The sequence below is a fragment of the Petromyzon marinus genome, unplaced genomic scaffold (genome assembly GCF_048934315.1).
Source record: "Petromyzon marinus isolate PM22_M1 ecotype Great Lakes invasive population unplaced genomic scaffold, UKy_Petmar_22M1.pri1.0 PM_G_Scaffold_2, whole genome shotgun sequence".
Lineage (NCBI taxonomy): Eukaryota > Metazoa > Chordata > Hyperoartia > Petromyzontiformes > Petromyzontidae > Petromyzon > Petromyzon marinus.
In genome coordinates, this window is record NW_027422761.1 from 2,632,519 (window position 1) to 2,651,772 (window position 19,254).

Consider the following 19,254-nt stretch of genomic DNA (forward strand, 5'->3'; position numbering starts at 1 on the left):
CGCGACAGCAGGAAGTAGTATGACGTCACTTCCCTCCCACGAGCGGCTCTCTAACTGAATAAATTATATGCTTAGTTTTTTCGGTAAAGTCACGTTGAAGAGAAACAACAAAATAATAATAATATATATTTCATATTTATATTATAAGAATATGAATGACTGCAGTCACGCAAGCTTTAAATCAAAATTTGGTTAAATTATGTTAATGAGGCCGGCCCAAATGTCGAGGGATGGGGGCGTGGGCGCTGAACCCGTCGCAATAAACTCGCGACGGCTTTAACGGACACATTATGTTAATGAGCTACCAGTCACTGGGCGTAGCTTTGCCCAAATAAGGATTGCCACTGGAACGATATCGGCAGCGACCCGAGCGGAGGTGACGTCACGCTCAAGAGCGCGGTGGACGGGGGAGGGATGAATACCTTGGTGACATGACGTCACTAACGAGGTACACCTTACCCTGGCGTTTCACGCCAATGAGGTAATGCAGAGTGGTGACGTCACAGAGTTGAAGTTTAAGTTTATTTAGATTCATTTTCCATTGCTCCCTCCCTTGGGTGTGTGAGCTCAGCTACAACGTGGACATTATTGTGTATACACTGTGTGTGTGTACACTGTGTGTGTGTACACTGTGTATAAACTGTGTGTGTACACTGTGTGTATGTACACTATGTGTATACACTGTGTGTGTCACTGTGTGTCACTGTCACTGTGTGTGTCACTGTGTGTCACTGTGTGTGTCACTGCCTGGCACAAGCTTCGTGGTGACGTCACCGCCACTTAGTGGCGAATGGTGATTGTTGTTGTGTCACTGTGTCACTGTGCGTGTGTGTACACTGTGTGTGTGTGTACAGTGTGTGTGTACACTGTGTGTACACTGTATCACTGTGTCACTGTGTGTGTACAGTGTGTGCACTGTATGTACACTGTGTGTACAGTGTGTGTACACTGTGTTTGTGTACACTGTGTATACACTGTGTGTGTACACTGTGTGTGTACACTATGTGTATACAGTGTGTACAGTGTGTACACTGTGTACACTGTGTGTGTACACTGTGTATACACTGTGTGTGTACACTGTGTGTGTACACTGTGTGTGTACACTGTGTGTGTACACTGTGTGTATACACTGTTTGTGTACACTGTGTGTGTGTACACTGTGTGTGTACACTGTCTGTGTACACTGTGTGTGTACACTGTTTGTGTACACTGTGTGTATACTGTGTGTACACTGTGTGTGTGTACACTGTGTGTACACTGTGTGTGTGTACACTTTGTGTGTGTACACTGTGTGTGTCCGCATTGAACCGAACTCCCGGCAAGGCCATCTACTTAATGACGAGAGAAAATTCACACGAAATGTCCTTTTCAATGAAGTCTTCCAGATGTAAATTGATACAAGCTTTTAATGAAGAAATAAAATCATCTAATTCAAAACACAACACAATTCAAAGATGTTCCATTTTAAAACTTCAAAACGGAGCATGGGGTGCTTGTGTGAATTCGTCCTTCGTGTGCCAATGTTGTGACTTTCCTGGCCTGAAGGCCGTCAATGTATTGGACCATTATTGGTGCACAGCGTCTCAACAACAGCAGTGGGGTTTGTTTCAACCGATGGTTACGAACATCCAGACGTGAATCAGCAAGGAGCATTTCTAGTCCCAGTTAGACAAAATCTACGTTAACACGTAAGACAAAACTACAATTCGTGTTGTAGAGAATGTAACATCACTTATTCAATGTTTGACCCTCAGATAAAATGTTAAATGCACAATCAGACAAGTATTCATTATAAATCATTGACGGGCATATTACCAACATTGAATTACTGCAGCGAAATTGACTGCATCACGTTACATCGCATTAACAAGAAGTTATTTTAAAAATACGCACCGTCTGCTTAACAGTGTATGTACAACGTACTATTGTTGCGTCATTCAAAACGAGTAGGCCATTACATGCTGGCGTCTGGGTCAAAATGTAGCAAATTTAAAACATTACGCTACAAATAATAGATCACGGCGTTTCGATGGCAACACAAGCAATCGTCATCAGGTGGGACAAGCACAGCAGCAATAAGTAGAAACTGCTGGAGTAGGCGCCTACTACTTCAGCAGTTTCTCTTGCTGTGGTTGTCCCACCTGATGACGATTGCTTGTGTTGTGATCTAAACGCCGTGATCTGTTATGTTTCTACCCACGTGGTGACTTTACCGAAATAACTCAAGAGTGTGGATTCCTGCAGGCACGAAAGCTTCGAATCAAGATTGCCTACACACTACACAACTGAGATGACGCATCAATCATCGCCCCCTACTGACAGGCTCTTATCCACATGCAGGCCGGTGCAGGGCCACCACCTTGTGCCACACAGGGGCAGCTGCTACTTGGGGATGCTCTTCGAGTGTTTCAGACGAGGTACGACACAAAACTCCGAGTTGCCGAGGCGATAAAGCAAGCACCGTGTAAATGCAATTATTATAACATAGTGAATGCTTGGGGGCTCATTGTCTCTCGCTCCTGGTTAAAGATCTACCCAACAGACAGGTCCACAAAGACTGGCCGCTCTTACTCTGCAGGATGAACCTAGCAACTGAGTGTCCAACTTCACGTTCTTGTCATTAAACGCCTGTGACAAAGGTGCATCTATTGGAGCGACATCATCTCAAGCTTACACATCTACCGAGTCTCCACTTGACTTTGTATTGTCTCGGAGGAAGTCCACCCACACCTCCACTTCCACAAACTGCTGGGAGTTGCCTCGCTCTGCCTCACAGTCAGAATTCACCTCCTGCTTTACGTTGCCTCCATCGATGTGAAGGTCCCATTTTGGAGTTGAATCTTCATCTTCACATTTTACCTTCACTTCTTCGCTCTTCCCCATCACTTCTTCCCTCTTCACCATCACTTCTTCACATTTCACCATCACCTCTTCACATTTCACCTCGATACCTTTAAAAGTGTCCAAGCTGGGATTTTCTTCCGGTTCGTGTTTCATGAGGGGTGGGATAATTGCGGCACTTTGACTTTCACAAGCTGATTTCAGACTGCACTCCTTGTGGATCTTCTGATGCTTCTGTGTTCTCTGGTGTGTTTTAAGAGCAGATGACTGTGAAAATGCCTTCCCATACACACTGCACTTGAAGGGTTTCTCTCCCGTGTGTGTACTCTGGTGTGTTTTAAGAGCAGATAACTGTGAAAATGTCTTCCCACACACACTGCACCTGAAGGGTTTCTCTCCCGTGTGTGTTCTCTGGTGTGTTTTAAGAGCAAATGACTGTACAAATGCCTTCCCACATACAGTGCACTTGAAGGGTTTCTCTCCCGTGTGTGTTCTCTGGTGTGTTTTAAGAGCAGATGAATCTGAAAATGTCTTCCCACACACAGTGCACTTGAAGGGTTTCTCTCCCATGTGTGTTCTCTGGTGTTTTTTAAGAGCAGATGACTGTGCAAATGCCTTCCCACACACACTGCACTTGAAGGGTTTCTCTCCCGTGTGTTTTCTCTGGTGTGTATTAAGAGCAGATGAATCTGAAAATGCCTTTCCACACACACTGCACTTGAAGGGTTTCTCTCCTGTGTGTGTTCTCTGGTGTGTTTTAAGAGCAAATGAATCTGAAAATGTCTTCCCACACACACTGCACTTGAAGGGTTTCTCTCCCGTGCGTGTTCTCTGGTGTCTTTGAAGATGAGATGAATCTGAAAATGCCTTTCCACACACACTGCACTTGAAGGGTTTCTCTCCTGTGTGTGTTCTCTGGTGTTTTTTAAGAGTAGATAAATGTGAAAATGTCTTCCCACACACACTGCACCTGAAGGGTTTCTGTCCCGTGTGTGTTCTCTGGTGTGTTTTAAGAGTAGATGAATCTGAAAATGTCTTCCCACACACAGTGCAATTGAAGGGTTTCTCTCCTGTGTGTGTTCTCTGGTGTGTTACAAGATTACATGACTGTGCAAACGCCATCCCGCACATCGTGCACCTGAAGGGTTTCTCTCCCGTGTGTGTTCTCTGGTGTTTTACAAGATCAGATGACTGTGCAAATGCCTTCACGCACACACTGCACTTGAAGGGTTTCTCTCCTGTGTGTGTTCTCTGGTGTTTTTTAAGAGTAGATAAATCTGAAAATGTCTTCCCACACACACTGCACTTGAAGGGTTTCTCTCCCGTGTGTGTTCTCTGGTGTGTTTTAAGAGTAGATAAATGTGAAAATGCCTTCCCACACACACTGCACTTGAAGGGTTTCTCTCCCGTGTGTGTTCTCTGGTGTGTTACAAGATTACATGACTGTGCAAACGCCATCCCGCACATCGTGCACCTGAAGGGTTTCTCTTCCGTGTGTGTTCTCTGGTGTTTTACAAGATCAGATGACTGTGCAAATGCCTTCACGCACACACTGCACTTGAAGGGTTTCTCTCCTGTGTGTGTTCTCTGGTGTTTTTTAAGAGTAGATAAATCTGAAAATGTCTTCCCACACACACTGCACTTGAAGGGTTTCTCTCCCGTGTGTGTTCTCTGGTGTATTACAAGATTACATGACTGTGTAAACGCCTTCCCGCACACAGTGCACCTGAAGGGTTTCTCTCCCGTGTGTGTTCTCTGGTGGTTCTGAAAAACTGATGGCAATGCAAACGCCTTCCCACACACAGTACATTTGAAGGGTCTCTCTCCTTTGTGACTTCTCTGGTGCCGTGTCAGATTTCCAGTCCGGTCCGTGCTGTATGCACGCTGGTCGCATTGTTGACTTGTCGTACCGAGCTGCGCTGAGTGCCTTTGCTCCATCAGACCAATTCTGCAGAGGAAGCGTCAGCTGCAGACAGAAAAAAAAGAAAATCCACACCATCTACACGTCAGGCACAGAGGAATGCACACGTGACTTACACGTCTATACTTATTAATATATTCATGATGTAGTGAAAAAGTTTCCCAAATTCATCAGATTTGATGAACGTGCAAACGCCTTCCCGCACAGAGTGCACCTGAAGGGTTTCTCTCCACGGGCTGTTAGGGCACACAATGATAGGGCAAATGTCATTAATATGCCTGGAAGCCTTCATATCTTCAAGATGAATGATAATCCAAAACTCTAAGCACACAATTTCGGCTGTCTGACTACAAAAGGAATATTTATGAGAGCTAAATTCAGCTGACATAGCAATACTATTTGTGTTATGCAGAAATTAATGTTCAATCGCAACTTAGAGGTGTGAATCCAGGCTCAGATGTCCTTGAATGCTGGGATGAAGAGTTCCGAATTCAGCTGCATGTGTGTGCTGTGTTCACCTCCTGTTTCCATTCTTACAAAGCGTTCCAGAGGAAAACAAAAATAAACTATTGTTTTGATATAACCTCCGTGTGCAATAGAGTTAATAGACTTTACTGCAAACACAAACTTGACACTGTCACACACTGCCATGGGTAAACAGGTGGTGGTGTGACCAGAACCATGCCTGGCCACCTTCATCTGCTCAGCATTAATTCTTCCTCACTCCACCAAGTAATGAATCGAGGATCAATCAACATAGCCGAGGCTATCCGTGTCTCTGTCTCTCTATCCCCGTGGTGAAGGTGTTCCCCTCCACACATTCAGAGTCAACAGCGGCACGCGCTTAGCGTCTTTGACCGATAGATACATTGACGCACGTATTGTTGGTTCTTTCAGTAAAGTCACGTAGATAGAAAATAAAAATAACAGATTAAATTCAATAAGATAAAGACCACTTGTGTTGCGATCGAAACGTCGTGGGTGTATTACTTTTTTTTTATTTTTCTTATTTTATTTTTTATCTACGTGACTTTACCGAAAGAACCAAGAATATTAATTCCTGCAGTCACCAAAGTTTTAAGTCAAAACATTCACACACGTTGACAAAGCCTCACCTTGTGTTGTTGTGGGCAGGTCGCTTCTGATAACAAGAGCGGTATAGCAGCTCAAGCGGGCTTGGCCTGGTGAAAACAAAAGAAAATAAAAACTGCGTGAATATTTACAATAAAACAAAGTTACAAAGTGGCGAGCCGGGTGAAGACAAATTAAACTTAAGCGAGATAATTAAAGTAAACGCAATCAGGCGAGGGCAGGAGGCAAGGCCCCGCGTGGCTAGGCCCCGCGCTGTAAAGTTCCAACCTGGACATCGATTCCCATGCTCGCTGCTACTCAACTGACATCCCTACGAGAGAGAGGCTCTACCTTGGTAAACAACAACAACCACCACAACCACCACCACAACCACCACCACAACAACGATGAGAATTTCTCACCTCGGATTTCAGTGCAAGCGCGCACACGGCAGCTTCCTGTTACCTCGCGACAGCAGGAAGTAGTATGACGTCACTTCCCTCCCAAGAGCTGCTCTCCAACTGAATAAATTATGTTAATGACGCCGGCCCATATGTGGAGGGATGGGGGCGTGGGCGCTGAACCAGTCGCAATAAAGTTTCGACGGCTTTAACGGATACATTATGTTAATGAGCCACCAGTCACTGGACGTGATGAGTACTAGGTGCCTCGGTGAATGTATATGCTCTGACTTTAACAAGCTAATCACTCAGCTATTTCAATGCTAAATTTTATGCTAATTCCTTTGTCAAGGGGTACCTCTGCGGATGTGTATACTTTAACTTAGCTATTTCAATGAGCCATTTCAATGCTAAATTATATGCTAATTCCTTTGTCAAGGCGCTTGGTCTTTTTCTTCTCACACAGCTTAAAGGTCGTGATCTAAGCGTGGCTTCTTCCACTCCAGCGCTGTCCTAGAGACAGTCTCGTCCCTTCACCTGATGAAGGCCGCTTGTGTTGTGGCCGAAACGTCGTGATTTTTTGTTATTTTTTTATTTTATTTTCACCTACGTGACTTTACCCAATAGAACCAAAGAGTATGGATCCTAGCAGTCACGAAAGCTTTAAATCTAGAATTTAGCCAATAGAACCAAAGAGTACTGGGCGTAGCTTTGCCCAAATAAGGATTGCCACTGGAACGATATCGGCAGTGACCCAAGCGGAGGTGACGTCACGCTCAAGAGCGCTGTGGACGGGGTTGGGGTGAACACCTTGGTGACATGACGTCACTAGCGAGGTACACCTCCCCCTGGCGTTTCACACCGATGAGGTAATGCAGAGTGGTGACGTCACAGAGTTGGAGTTTAAGTTGATTTCGATTCATTTTCCATTGCTCCCTCCCTTGGGTGCGTGGGTTCAGCAACGTGGACATTATTGTGTATACACTGTGTGTACACTGTGTGTGTGTGTACACTGTGTGTGTACACTATGTGTGTGTACACTGTGTCACTGTGTGTGTCACTGTGTGTCACTGTGTGTGTACACTGTGTGTGTACAGTGTGTGTATATACACTGTGTACGTATATACATTGTGTGTACACTGTGTGTGTACACTGTGTGTCACTGTGTATACACTGCGTGTGTTTACACTGTGTGTACACTGTGTGTGTGTACACTGTGTGTGTCACTGTGTCACTGTGTGTCGCTGTGTGTCACTGTGTCACTGTGTGTGTGTCACTGTGCCTGGCACAAGCGTGGTGACGTCACCGCCACTTAGTGGTGAATGGCGGTTGTTATGTCACTGTGTGTATGTCACTGTGTCACTGTGTGTACACTGTGTGTGTACACTGTGTGTACACTATGTGTATACACTGTGTGTCACTGTGTGTCACTGTGTGTGTCACTGTGTCACTGTGTGTGTCACTGTGCTTGGCACAAGCGTCGTGGTGACGTCACCGCCACTTAGTAGCAAATGGCGGTTGTTGTTGTGTCACTGTGTCACTGTGTGTGTGAACCCCCGGCAAGGCCATCTACTTAATGACGAGAGAAAATTAACACGCAATGTCCTTTTCAATGAAGTCTTCCAGATGTAAATTGATACAAGCTTTTAATGAGGAAATAAAATAATCTAATTCAAAACACAACACAATTCAAAGATGTTTCATTTTAAAACTTCAAAACGGAGCATGGGGTACTTGCGTGAATGCGTCCTTCGTGTGCAAATGTTGTGACTTTCCTGGCCTGAAGGCCGTCAATGTGTTGGACCCTTATTGGTGCACAGCGTCTCAACAACAGCAGTGGGGTTTGCTTCAACCGATAGGTACGAACATCCAGACGTGAATCAGCAAGGTGCATTTCTAGTCCCAGTTAGGCAAAATCAACGTCAACACGTAAGACAAAACTACAATTCGTGTTGTAGAGAATGTACCTCCTCCTATACGTGTAACTTTTAAGTGGTATGCCTTGTAACTGATTAATGATCCGAGCGTGCTACCTATTTCAAAGACAATGAGTTGCTCCAGAGGCAGACGCTTCGTGAAACACAAAAGTACCCTTTGACCTGTATCACAAGAACAACGGGTCTCACCCGAGTTCTCTGTACAGGTTACTTCCAAACACACACACACACACACTTTGTCCTAACATCACTTATTCAATGTTTGACCCTCACAGACAAAATGTTACATGTACGCGCACAATCAGACAAGTATTCATTCTAAATCATTGACGGGAATATTAACATTGAATTACTGCAGCAAAATTGACTGCATCACGTTACATCGTATTAACAAGAAGCTATTTTAAAAATACGCACCGTCTGCTTAACAGTGTATGTACAACGTACTATTGTTGCATCATTCAAAACGAGTAGGCCGTTGCATGCTGGCGTCTGGGTCAAAATGTAGCAAATTCTAAACATTACGCTACAAATAATAGATCACGGCGTTTCGATGGCAACACAAGCAATCGTCATCAGGTGGGACAAGCACAGCAGCAATGAGAGGAAACTGCTGGAGTAGGCGCCTACTACTTCAGCAGTTTCTCTTGCTGTGGTTGTCCCACCTGATGACGATTGCTTGTGTTGTGATCTAAACGCCGTGATGTTATGTTTCTACCCACGTGGTGACTTTACCGAAAGAACTCAAGAGTGTGGATTCCTGCAGTCACGAAAGCTTCGAATCAAGATTGCCTACAAACTACACAACTGAGATGACGCATCAATCATCCCCCCCTACTGACAGGCTCTTGTCCACATGCAGGCCGGTACAGGGCCACCACCCTGTGCCACACAGGGACAGCTGCTACTTGGGGATGCTCTTCGAGAGTTTCAGACGAGATACAAAACTCCGAGTTGCCGAGGCGATTAAGTAAGCACCATGTAAAAGCAATTATCATTAGAACATCGTGAATGCTTGGGAGCTTATTGGTTCTCGCTCCTGGTGAGAGATTGACCCAACCCACAGGTCCACAAAGACTGGCCACTCTTACTCTGCAAGTTGAACCTAGGAGCTGAGTGTTCAACTTCACATTCTTGTCATTAAAGGCCTCTGACAAAGGTGCATCTATTGGAGCGACATCGTCTCTGGCTTACACATCTACCGGGTCTCCACTTGACTTTGGATTGTCTCGGAGGAAGTCCACCCACACCTCCACTTCCACAAACTGCTGGGAGTTGCCTCACTCTGCCTCACAGTCAGAATTCTCCTTCCTGCTTCACGTTGCCTCCATCGATGTGAAGGTCCCATTTTGGAGTTGAATCTTCATCTTCACATTTCACCTTCACTTCTTCGCTTTTCACCATCACTTCTTCCCTCTTCACCATCACCTCTTCATATTTCACCTCGATACCTTTAAAAGTGTCCACGCTGGGATTTTCTTCCGGTTTGTGTTTCATGAGGGATGGGCTCATTGCGGCACTTTGACTTTCACAAGCCGATTTCAGACTCCACTCCTTGCGGATCTTCTGATACTTCTGTGTTCTCTGGTGTACTTGAAGATTTTATGAATGTGCAAACACCTTCTTGCAGAGTGCACCTGAAGGGTTTCTCTCCTGTGTGTGTCCTCTGGTGTACTTGAAGATGTGATGACTGTGCAAACATCATCCCGCACAAAATGCACTTGAAGGGTTTCTCTCCTGTGTGTGTTCTCTGGTGTTTTTTAACAACAGATGACCGTAAAAACGCCTTCCCACACACAGTGCACTTGAAGGGTTTCTCTCCCGTGTGTGTACTCTGGTGTCTTTGCAGATTTGATGAATGTGCAAATGCCTTCACACACACACTGCACTTGAAGGGTTTCTCTCCCGTGTGTGTTCTCTGGTGTAGTTGAAGATGTGATGGCTGTGCAAACGCCTTCCCGCACATTGTGCACTTGAAGGGTTTCTCTCCTGTGTGTGTTCTCTGGTGTTTTTTAACAACAGATGACCGTAAAAACGCCTTCCCACACACAGTGCACTTGAAGGGTTTCTCTCCCGTGTGAGTTCTCTTGTGCCGTGTGAAATCTCCAGTCCAATCCGTGCTGTATGCACACCGGTCGCATTGTTGCCTTGTCCTACCGAGCTGCGCTGAGTGCATTTGCTCCATCAGACCAATTCTGCAGAGGAAGCGTCAGAGGAAGCGTCAGCTGCTGACAGAAAAAAAATCCACACCATCTACACGACAGTATCGAGGCACAGAGGAATGCATATATAGTGTCACATGTGACTTACACGTCTATACTTATTCATATATTCATGATGTAGTAAAAACGTTTCCCAAATTCATCACACAGGCTGTTATGGCACACAATGAGAGGGCAAATGGTTATAAACATGCCTGGAAGCCCTCGTATCTTCAAAATGAATGTTCACCCAAAACTCCGAGCACACAATTTCGGCTGACTGGCTACAAAAGGAATATTTATGAAAGCTAAATTCAGCTGACCTAGCAAAGGGTGTTGAAAACAATACTATTTGTGTTATGCAGAAATTCATAAATTAATGTTCAATCGCAACTTAGAGGTGTGAATCCAGGCTCAGATGTCCTTAAATGCTGGGATGAACAGTTCCGACTTCAGCTGAATGTGTGTGCTGTGTTCACCTCCTGTTTCCATTCTTACAAAGAGTGCCAGAGGAAAACAAAAATAAACTATTGTTTTGATATAACTTCCGTGTTCAACAGAGTTAATAGATCTTCTTTGGTTCTTTTGGTAAAGTCACGTAGAATGAGAAAATAATAAAGTAAAACAATAAAATTCTCACGACGTTTCGGCCACAACACAAGTGGCCTTCTTCAGGTGAAAGGAACAGACCTGTCGGGATGACACAGCTACAATGAACGCTAAGATTCGCAGAGTCTTTTAAGCTGGTTGAGAGAAGTGAGGCACCTTGACAAAGGGGTTTACATAACAGGCTAATTTAGCATAGACTTTACTGCAAACACAAACTTGACACTGTCACACACTGGCACGGGTCAAGAGGCGGTGGCATGTCCAGAACCATGCCTGGCCACCTTCATCTGCTCAGCATGAATGCTTCCTCACTCCACCAAGTAATTAATTGAGGATCAACGAACATAGCCGAGGCTAACTGGAGTTTGCGTGTCTCTCTCCGTGGTGAGATGTTAACTACCTCACCTGGTATACAGGAAGTCGTGGGTTCGATCCCGACCCTGACGCCTGCTGTATATTTGGAGTTTGCGCGTCTCTACGCTGAGCGTCTTTGACCGATAGACATTGACACACGTATTCTTGTTTCTTTCGGTAAAGTTACGTAGATAGAAAATAACAATAACTGATAATACAATTACATTAAATAAAGACCACTTGTGTTGCGATCAAAACGACGTTTTTTTGCTTTATTTGGAATTATTCATTTATTTTATTGTTATTTTCATTTAATTTTCTATCTACGTGACTTTACCAAAAGAACCAAGAATATTAATTCCTGCAGTCACCAAAGTTTTAAGTCAAAACATTCACACACGTTGACAAAGCCTCACCTTGTGTTGTTGTGGGCAGGTCGCTTCTGATAACAAGAGCGGTATAGCAGCTCAAGCGGGCTTGGCCTGCTAACAAAAGAAAATAAAAACTGCGTGAATATTTACAATAAAACAAAGTTACAAAGTGGCGAGCCGGGTGAAGACAAATTAAACTTAAGCGAGATAATTAAAGCGAATGCAATCAGGCGAGGGCAGGAGGCAAGGCCCCGCGTGGCTAGGCCCCGCGTTGTAAAGTTCCAACCTGGACATCGATTCCCATGCTCGCTGCTACTCAACTGACATCCCTACGAGAGAGAGAGGCTCTACCTTGGTAAACAACAACCACCACCACCACAACAACCACCACCGCCATGAGAATTTCTCACCTCGGATTTCAGTGCAAGCGTGGATCGGCAGCCTCCTGTTACCTCGCGACGTCACGCGCGTAAATCAGCTAACATGACGTCACTTCCGGGGTAAGAGACACGCCCCTCCCATAAGGAGCGGCTCTGTAACAGAATAAATTATGTTAATGAGTCCAGGCCATATGTCCATGGGATGGGGCGTGGCTGCTGAACCCGTCGCAATGAACACTCGACGGTTTCAACAAATACATTATGTTAATGACCGCCAGTCACTGGGCGTACCTTTGGCCAAATAAGGATTGCCACTGGATTGATATCGGCAGTGACCAAGCGGAGGTGACGTCACGCTCAAGAGCGCTGTGGACGGGGTTGGGGGTAGCGTGAATACCTTGGTGACATGACGTCACTAGCGAGGTACACCTCCCACTAACACTTCATGGCGATGAGGTCATGCTGAGTGGTGACGTCACAGAGCGGGGATGGAGTTTAAGTTGATTTAGATTAATTTTCCATTGCCCCCTCCCTTGGGTGTGTGAACTCAGCAACGTGGACATTATTATGTATACGTACACACACACACTATGTGTGTGTGTGTACGTACACACACACAGTGTGTGTGTGTACGTACACACTGTGTGTGTGTAGTGGAGGGCAAAGGCGGAGCATTGGCCAGTCATCTCAGTCAGTCGACCCATGGCATCTTCTCATCAATTTATTTTAAAAAATGTATTATTTTTTATTTATTTGCATCTTTTTAATCTTTTATTGTTTATTTTTTGTTTTCTATCTACGTGACTTTACCGAAAGAACCAGGAATATGGTAGCGCATTCTCTATTTGTTGCAGAGGTTCAAAGTTCAAATCCGAGAGGCACACCTGGCTACCCCAGTAACATTCACCACAACATGCGCTGTTCTGCTTCACGGCGGATGTAAAACAGAGTATTGTGTCACTCACAACGCACAGGTCATTGCATGCTGGTGTCACAGTCAAAATTGTGGTTAATTCCAGACATTATCCAGAAACTGTACAATGGAAATGTTTGGCTACGTAAGGTTTGAAAGAAGTGTTAGTCAAACAGAATGTGTATTTGCGTGCGCGTGTTTAAACGTATCTTTGTACGAGCGGTAGGGCAGCGGTTAGCGCTACGCTGCGCTACGAACCCGGAGACCCGGGTTCGTTTCCTGCTCACGGCCAACATCGCCAGTGACGATTATCTGAACCGGTCCTGGGCCTTCCTTAGGTCGTCTCAGCCTAAAAATGAGTACTTCGTGTGATGTGAGCATCGCCACTCGGGAAACAAAGGCGGCCGGGCGCGGTGCTGGCTACCCACCCCCCACGTGTGCCGTGCCATCCTTCATAGGTGCTCGCTAACAGCACTTGCCCCTAGAGTCTGCTAATGCTCTACCGGGGATCTTTGTTCTTGTCGTTGTGTACGAGTGGGGAGCGGTAATTTAGTGGCTATCGCACTGCACTCCGAAACTCGGTGACCCAAATTGGATTCCTGCTCATGAGACACAACAGTGGCAGATATTTAAACCAGTCCTGGGTTTTCCCTACATCGATGTAGTCTTGAATGACTTCCTAGTGTGGTGTGCAAATATCAGGGGAGACAAAGGCGGCCCGGTGCGGTGTTGGCCACCCTCCCCCTCGAGTGCCGTGCGTGCCGGCGTTTATAGGAGCTCACCAACAGCACTTGCCCCAGCAGTCTGTTGAAGGCTGTACAGGGGCTCTTTATGTGTGTGTGTGTGAGTACCTGGTACAGTGTGTAAACATTGCCACTAGGGAGACAAAGGCGGTCGGGCGTGGTGCTGGCCACCCACCACCTCGTGTACCGTTCTGGCCTTCATAGGTGCTCGCTAACAGCACTTGCTCCTACAGTCTGTTAAGGCTATATGGGGGATCTTTGTCTTTGTGTGAGTGCAAAAAGATCAGGCAACATGACTGGCAGAGAAAATTGCTTGAGATTATTTTAAAAGCATGGGTTTAGAAAAGTGAACAAAGCATGTCTCTATTATGTGCATTACCATTGAAGGGTGCATTGGGTTCAAAACCATCCGCATAGCCTCAAATCTGCATTAATGCCAATTTGTCTCCGTATCTGGTAAGATCATAGTATTACAGGAGGTCCTCTCACGCGCTAACCCAGACTGATGTGAGTGCACGATCTCTGTATTAGTTTTTTTATTGTCCTTAACTCAAATCAAACAATATGCAGTTCAGGTCAAATAAGACATTCCTTTTTAACGCTTTCCAACCAAGGTTGAGATGTTCATGCATTAGCTCTGTTCGTTCATATCTGCCCATCTGTCTGTTGCATGGCATTTCGATAACCCTCTTAAAGATGTATGGACTGATGCTGTACATAAAGATGTGGAGCTGAGTGGACTTGCCGATGACCGGTACCAGCGGTGTCAAGATCTGCCTCTGTGGAGGAGGCTCGTGAAGCACGCTGCTGGGCAGTTGGAGGCAGTCGCCCTCCAGTAACGGAGGGCGGATGAGCGACGCTCACGACTACGAGCGGAGCGTCTACCACACCAAGTCGGTGCAGTGGTGCCTGTCAGTCATCTTATTGAGCACATGGCAACTTGGGTCTGTCCTGTCAGCTGGCAGAGAGCCTTCGACATATCACGTGGCCTCAACACGTAAGACAATACTATAATTCGTGTTGTAGAGAATGTACCTCCTCCTATACGTGTAACTTTCAAGTGGTATGCCTTGTAACTGATTAATGATCCGAGCGTGCTCCCTATTTCAAAGACAATGCGTTGCTCCAGATGCTTCGTGGAACACAAAAACACCGTTCGACCTGTATCACAAGAACAACGGGTCTCACCTGAGTTCTCTGTACAGGTTACTTTCAAACACACACACACACTTTGTCCTAACATCACTTATTCAATGTTTGACCCTTACAGATCAAATGTTACAAGTATGCACAAAATCAAATAAGTATTCATTCTAAATTATTGACAGGCATATTAACAAAATTTGATTACTGCAGTTAAATATACTGCATCACGATACATCGTATTAACAAGCTTTTTAAAAAAAGTTGCACAGTCTGCTTCAGTGTATGTAAACCATTATTGTGTCATTCAAAACGAGTAGGCCATTGCATGCTGGCGTCTGAGTGAAAATGTAGCAAATTCTAAACATTACCTACAAACTACACAACTGAGATAACGCATCATCGCCCCCTACTGACAGGCTCTTGTCCACATGCAGGCTGGTGCAGGGCCACCACCCTGTGCCACACAGGGGCAGCTGCTACTTGGGGTTGCTCTTCCGAGTGTTTCAGACGAGACACTAAACTCCGAGTTGCTGAGGGGGTTAAGCAAGTACCGTGTAAATGCAATTATTATAACATAGTGAATGCTTGGGGGCTTATTGTCTCTCGCTCCTGGTTAAAGATCTACCCAACCCACAGGTCCACAAAGACTGGCCGCCCTTACTCTGCAGGTTGAACCTAGCAACTGAGTGTCCAACTTCACGTTCTTGTCATTAAAGGCCTGTGACAAAGGTGCATCCATTGTAGCGACATCATCTCAAGCTTACACATCTACCGGGTCTCCACTTGACTTTGTATTGTCTAGGAAGTCCACCCACACCTCCACTTCCACAAACTGCTGGGAGTTGCCTCGCTCTGCCTCACAGTCAGAATTCTCCTCCTGCTTCACGTTGCCTCCATCGATGTGAAGGTCCCATTTTGGAGTTGAATATTCATCTTCACATTTCACCTTCACTTCTTCCCTCTTCACCATCACTTCTTCACATTTCACCTTCACTTCTTCACATTTCACCTTCACTTCTTCACATATCACCATCACCTCTTCATATTTCACCTTCACTTCTTCACTCTTCACCGTCACTTCTTCCCTCTTCATCTTCACATCTTCCCTCTTCACCATCACTTCTTCAAATTTCACCTCGATACCTTTAAAAGTGTCCAAGCTGGGATTTTCTTCCGGTTCGTGTTTCATGAGGGATGGGCTCATTGCGGCACTTTGACTTTCACAAGCTGATTTCAGACTCCGCTCCTTGTGGATCTTCTGATGCTTCTGTGTTCTCTGGTGTACTTGAAGATTTGATGAATGTGCAAATGCCTTCCCGCACACACTGCACTTGAAGGGTTTCTCTCCCGTGTGTGTACTCTGGTGTGTTTTAAGAGCAGATGAATCTGAAAATGTCTTCCCACACACACTGCACTTGAAGGGTTTCTCTCCCGTGTGTGTTCTCTGGTGTGTTTTAAGAGCAGATGACTGTGAAAATGCCTTCCCACACACACTGCACCTGAAGGGTTTCTCTCCCGTGTGTGTTCTCTGGTGTTTTTTAAGAGTAGATGAATCTGAAAATGTCTTCCCACACACACTGCACTTGAAGGGTTTCTCTCCTGTGTGTGTTCTCTGGTGTTTTTTAAGAGTAGATGAATCTGAAAATGTCTTCCCACACACACTGCACCTGAAGGGTTTCTCTTCCGTGTGTGTTCTCTGGTGTGATTTAAGAGTAGATGAATCTGAAAATGTCTTCCCACACACAGTGCATTTGAAGGGTTTCTCTCCCGTGTGTGTTCTCTGGTGTTTTTTTTATATTATATGAATCTGGAAATGCCTTCCCACACACACTGCACCTGAAGGGTTTCTCTCCCGTGTGTGTTCTCTGGTGTTTTTTAAGAGTAGATGAATCTGAAAATGCCTTCCCACACACACTGCACTTGAAGGGTTTCTCTCCTGTGTGTGTTCTCTGGTGTGTTTTAAGAGTAGATGAATCTGAAAATGTCTTCCCACACACACTGCATTTGAAGGGTTTCTCTCCTGTGTGTGTTCTCTGGTGTCTTTTAAGATGAGATGAATCTGAAAATGCCTTTCCACACACACTGCACTTGAAGGGTTTCTCTCCTGTGTGTGTTCTCTGGTGTGTTTTAAGAGTAGATGAATCTGAAAATGTCTTCCCACACACACTGCACCTGAAGGGTTTCTCTCCCGTGTGTGTTCTCTGGTGTTTTTTTATATTAGATGAATCTGGAAATGCCTTCCCACACACACTGCACTTGAAGGGTTTCTCTCCCGTGTGTGTTCTCTGGTGTGTTTTAAGAGCAAATGAATCTGAAAATGTCTTCACACACACACTGCACTTGAAGGGTTTCTCTCCCGTGTGTGTTCTCTGGTGTTTTTTAAGAGTCAATGAATCTGAAAATGCCTTGTCACACACAGTGCACTTGAAGGGTTTCTCTCCTGTGCGAGTGCTCTGGTGCTGTGTCAAATTTCCAGTCCGATCCGTGCCGTATGCACGCTGGTCGCATTGTTGACTTGTCGTACCGAGCTGCTGTGCTGAGTGCATTTGCTCCATCAGACCAGCGTCAGCTGCAGACAGAAAATAAGAATATCCACACCATCTACACGTCAGTAACGAGCCATGGAGGAATGAATATAAACAGTCACACGTGACTTACACGTCTATATTCATTTATGTATTCATGACTAGCTGTACTACCCGGCTTCGCCCGGGACTTGGATCCACCACGTCCGGCCGCCTTTGTCTCCCCAGTGGCGATGTCCACACCACAACAGTTACTCGTTTGAGGCTGAGTCGACCTAGGAGAGGCCCAGAAGCGGTTCAAATAATCGTCACCGGTGGTGGCCGTGAGCGGGAATCGAACTAGGGTCACCGGGTTCGTAGCGCGGCGTATCGCTAACCGCTACACTACAATGAGTTACGCTTCCACACACAGACACACACACACAGACACACACAGATACACACACACAGACACACACACAGACACACACAGATACACACACAGACACACAGACACAGACAACGCTAACCGCTACACTACAATGCGTTACTCTTCCACATGCGAGGGTCACGTGACAGATTTGGCGTCACAGCTCACTTGCCGTCCAAAAAATCTATACATTATTGAGCTCCCCTCCCCCCCCCAAAAAAACACAAAAGTGTATTTGTATAATGTTTGCATGGTGTACAGTCTGGAAAGTACCCACATGGCAAATTTCCAGTTTGTTGCATGTCGGGAAGTACGCTAAACATTTTGAACAGACAACACACACAATCACAACTTTGCCTTTTATATATATTTGGAGATGTAGTGAAAAACTTTCCCAAATTCATCACGCAGTTTCAGTTTTTGATTTTCAGTTTGATTTATTTTGGTTATAGTCCCGTGAGCCATTCGGCTCTTGAATCGAGTGCAACCACAACAAGCGACAAAACAAAAACACGACCAAGAGAAACATCTTACAGTGACTATGTGTGACTGTGCAAACAGCACTGTCATGGCACGCAATGAGAGGGCAAATGTAATAAATATTCCTGTAAGCCCTCGCATCTTCAACATTAATGTTGCCATAGAAACGTTGTGGGGTTTTTTGCTTCAGTTAAAAAATATTTTTTTTTTTATTTTTCTTTTATTTTCTATCTACGTGACTTTACCGAAAGAACCAAGAATATTAATTCCTGCAGTCACCAAAGTTTAAAGTCAAAACATTCACACACGTTGACAAAGCCTCACCTTCTGTTGTTGTGGGCAGGTCGCTTCTGATAACAAGAGCGGTATAGCAGCTCAAGCGGGCTTGGCCTGGTAACAAAAGAAAATAAAAACTGCGTGAATATTTACAATAAAACAAAGTTACAAAGTGGCGAGCCAGGTGAAGACAAATTAAACTTAAGCGAGATAAAGCTTTCGTGACTGCAATGATTCATCTTCTTTGGTTCTTTCGGTAAAATCACGTAGAATGATAATAAAATAATAAAATTGATAAAATAAAATAACACAATAATATTCTCACGACGTTTCGGCCACAACACAAGCAGCCTTCATCAGGTGAAGGGGGGCGAGACTGTCTGGTAGGACAGCGCTGTCCTGAAGGGGGGCGAGACTGTCTGGTAGGACAGCGCTGTCCTACCAGACAGTCTCGCCCCCCTTCACCTGATGAAGGCCGCTTGTGTTGTGGCCGAAACGTCGTGAGAATATTATTGTGTTATTTTATTTTATCAATTTTATTATTTTATTATCATTCTACGTGACTTTACCGAAAGAACCAAAGAAGATTAAGCGAGATAATTAAAGTAAACGCAATCAGGCGAGGGAAGGAGGCAAGGCCCCGCGTGGCTAGGCCCCGCGTTGTAAAGTTCAAACC

The 19,254-nt window shown here is 45.2% G+C and overlaps 1 protein-coding gene and 1 pseudogene across 1 annotated transcript; both read right to left on the reverse strand.

The window, feature by feature from the left end:
- Positions 1-2,141: 2,141 nt before the first annotated feature.
- Positions 2,142-4,299, reverse strand: LOC142912349 (uncharacterized). The gene is made up of 2 exons (XM_076060519.1): positions 3,980-4,299; positions 2,142-3,811 (listed from the first exon to the last, which is right to left on the reverse strand). Exons 1-2 carry the CDS (start codon positions 4,297-4,299, stop codon positions 2,671-2,673), a joined length of 1,461 nt encoding a protein of 486 aa, XP_075916634.1. The 3' UTR covers positions 2,142-2,670.
- An 8,222-nt stretch (positions 4,300-12,521) lies between these two features.
- LOC142912350 (uncharacterized) lies at positions 12,522-17,453 on the reverse strand (annotated as a pseudogene).
- Positions 17,454-19,254: the final 1,801 nt, after the last annotated feature.

Coding starts and splice junctions, on each gene's coding strand:
- LOC142912349 (XM_076060519.1), bottom strand. CDS start 4,299: ATGGCGTTTGCACAGTCATGTAATCTTGTAACACACCAGAGAACACAC. Junction 3,812..3,979: donor ACGGGAGAGAAACCCTTCAG/GTGCACGATGTG, acceptor GAAACCCTTCAG/GTGCAGTGTGTGTGGGAAGA.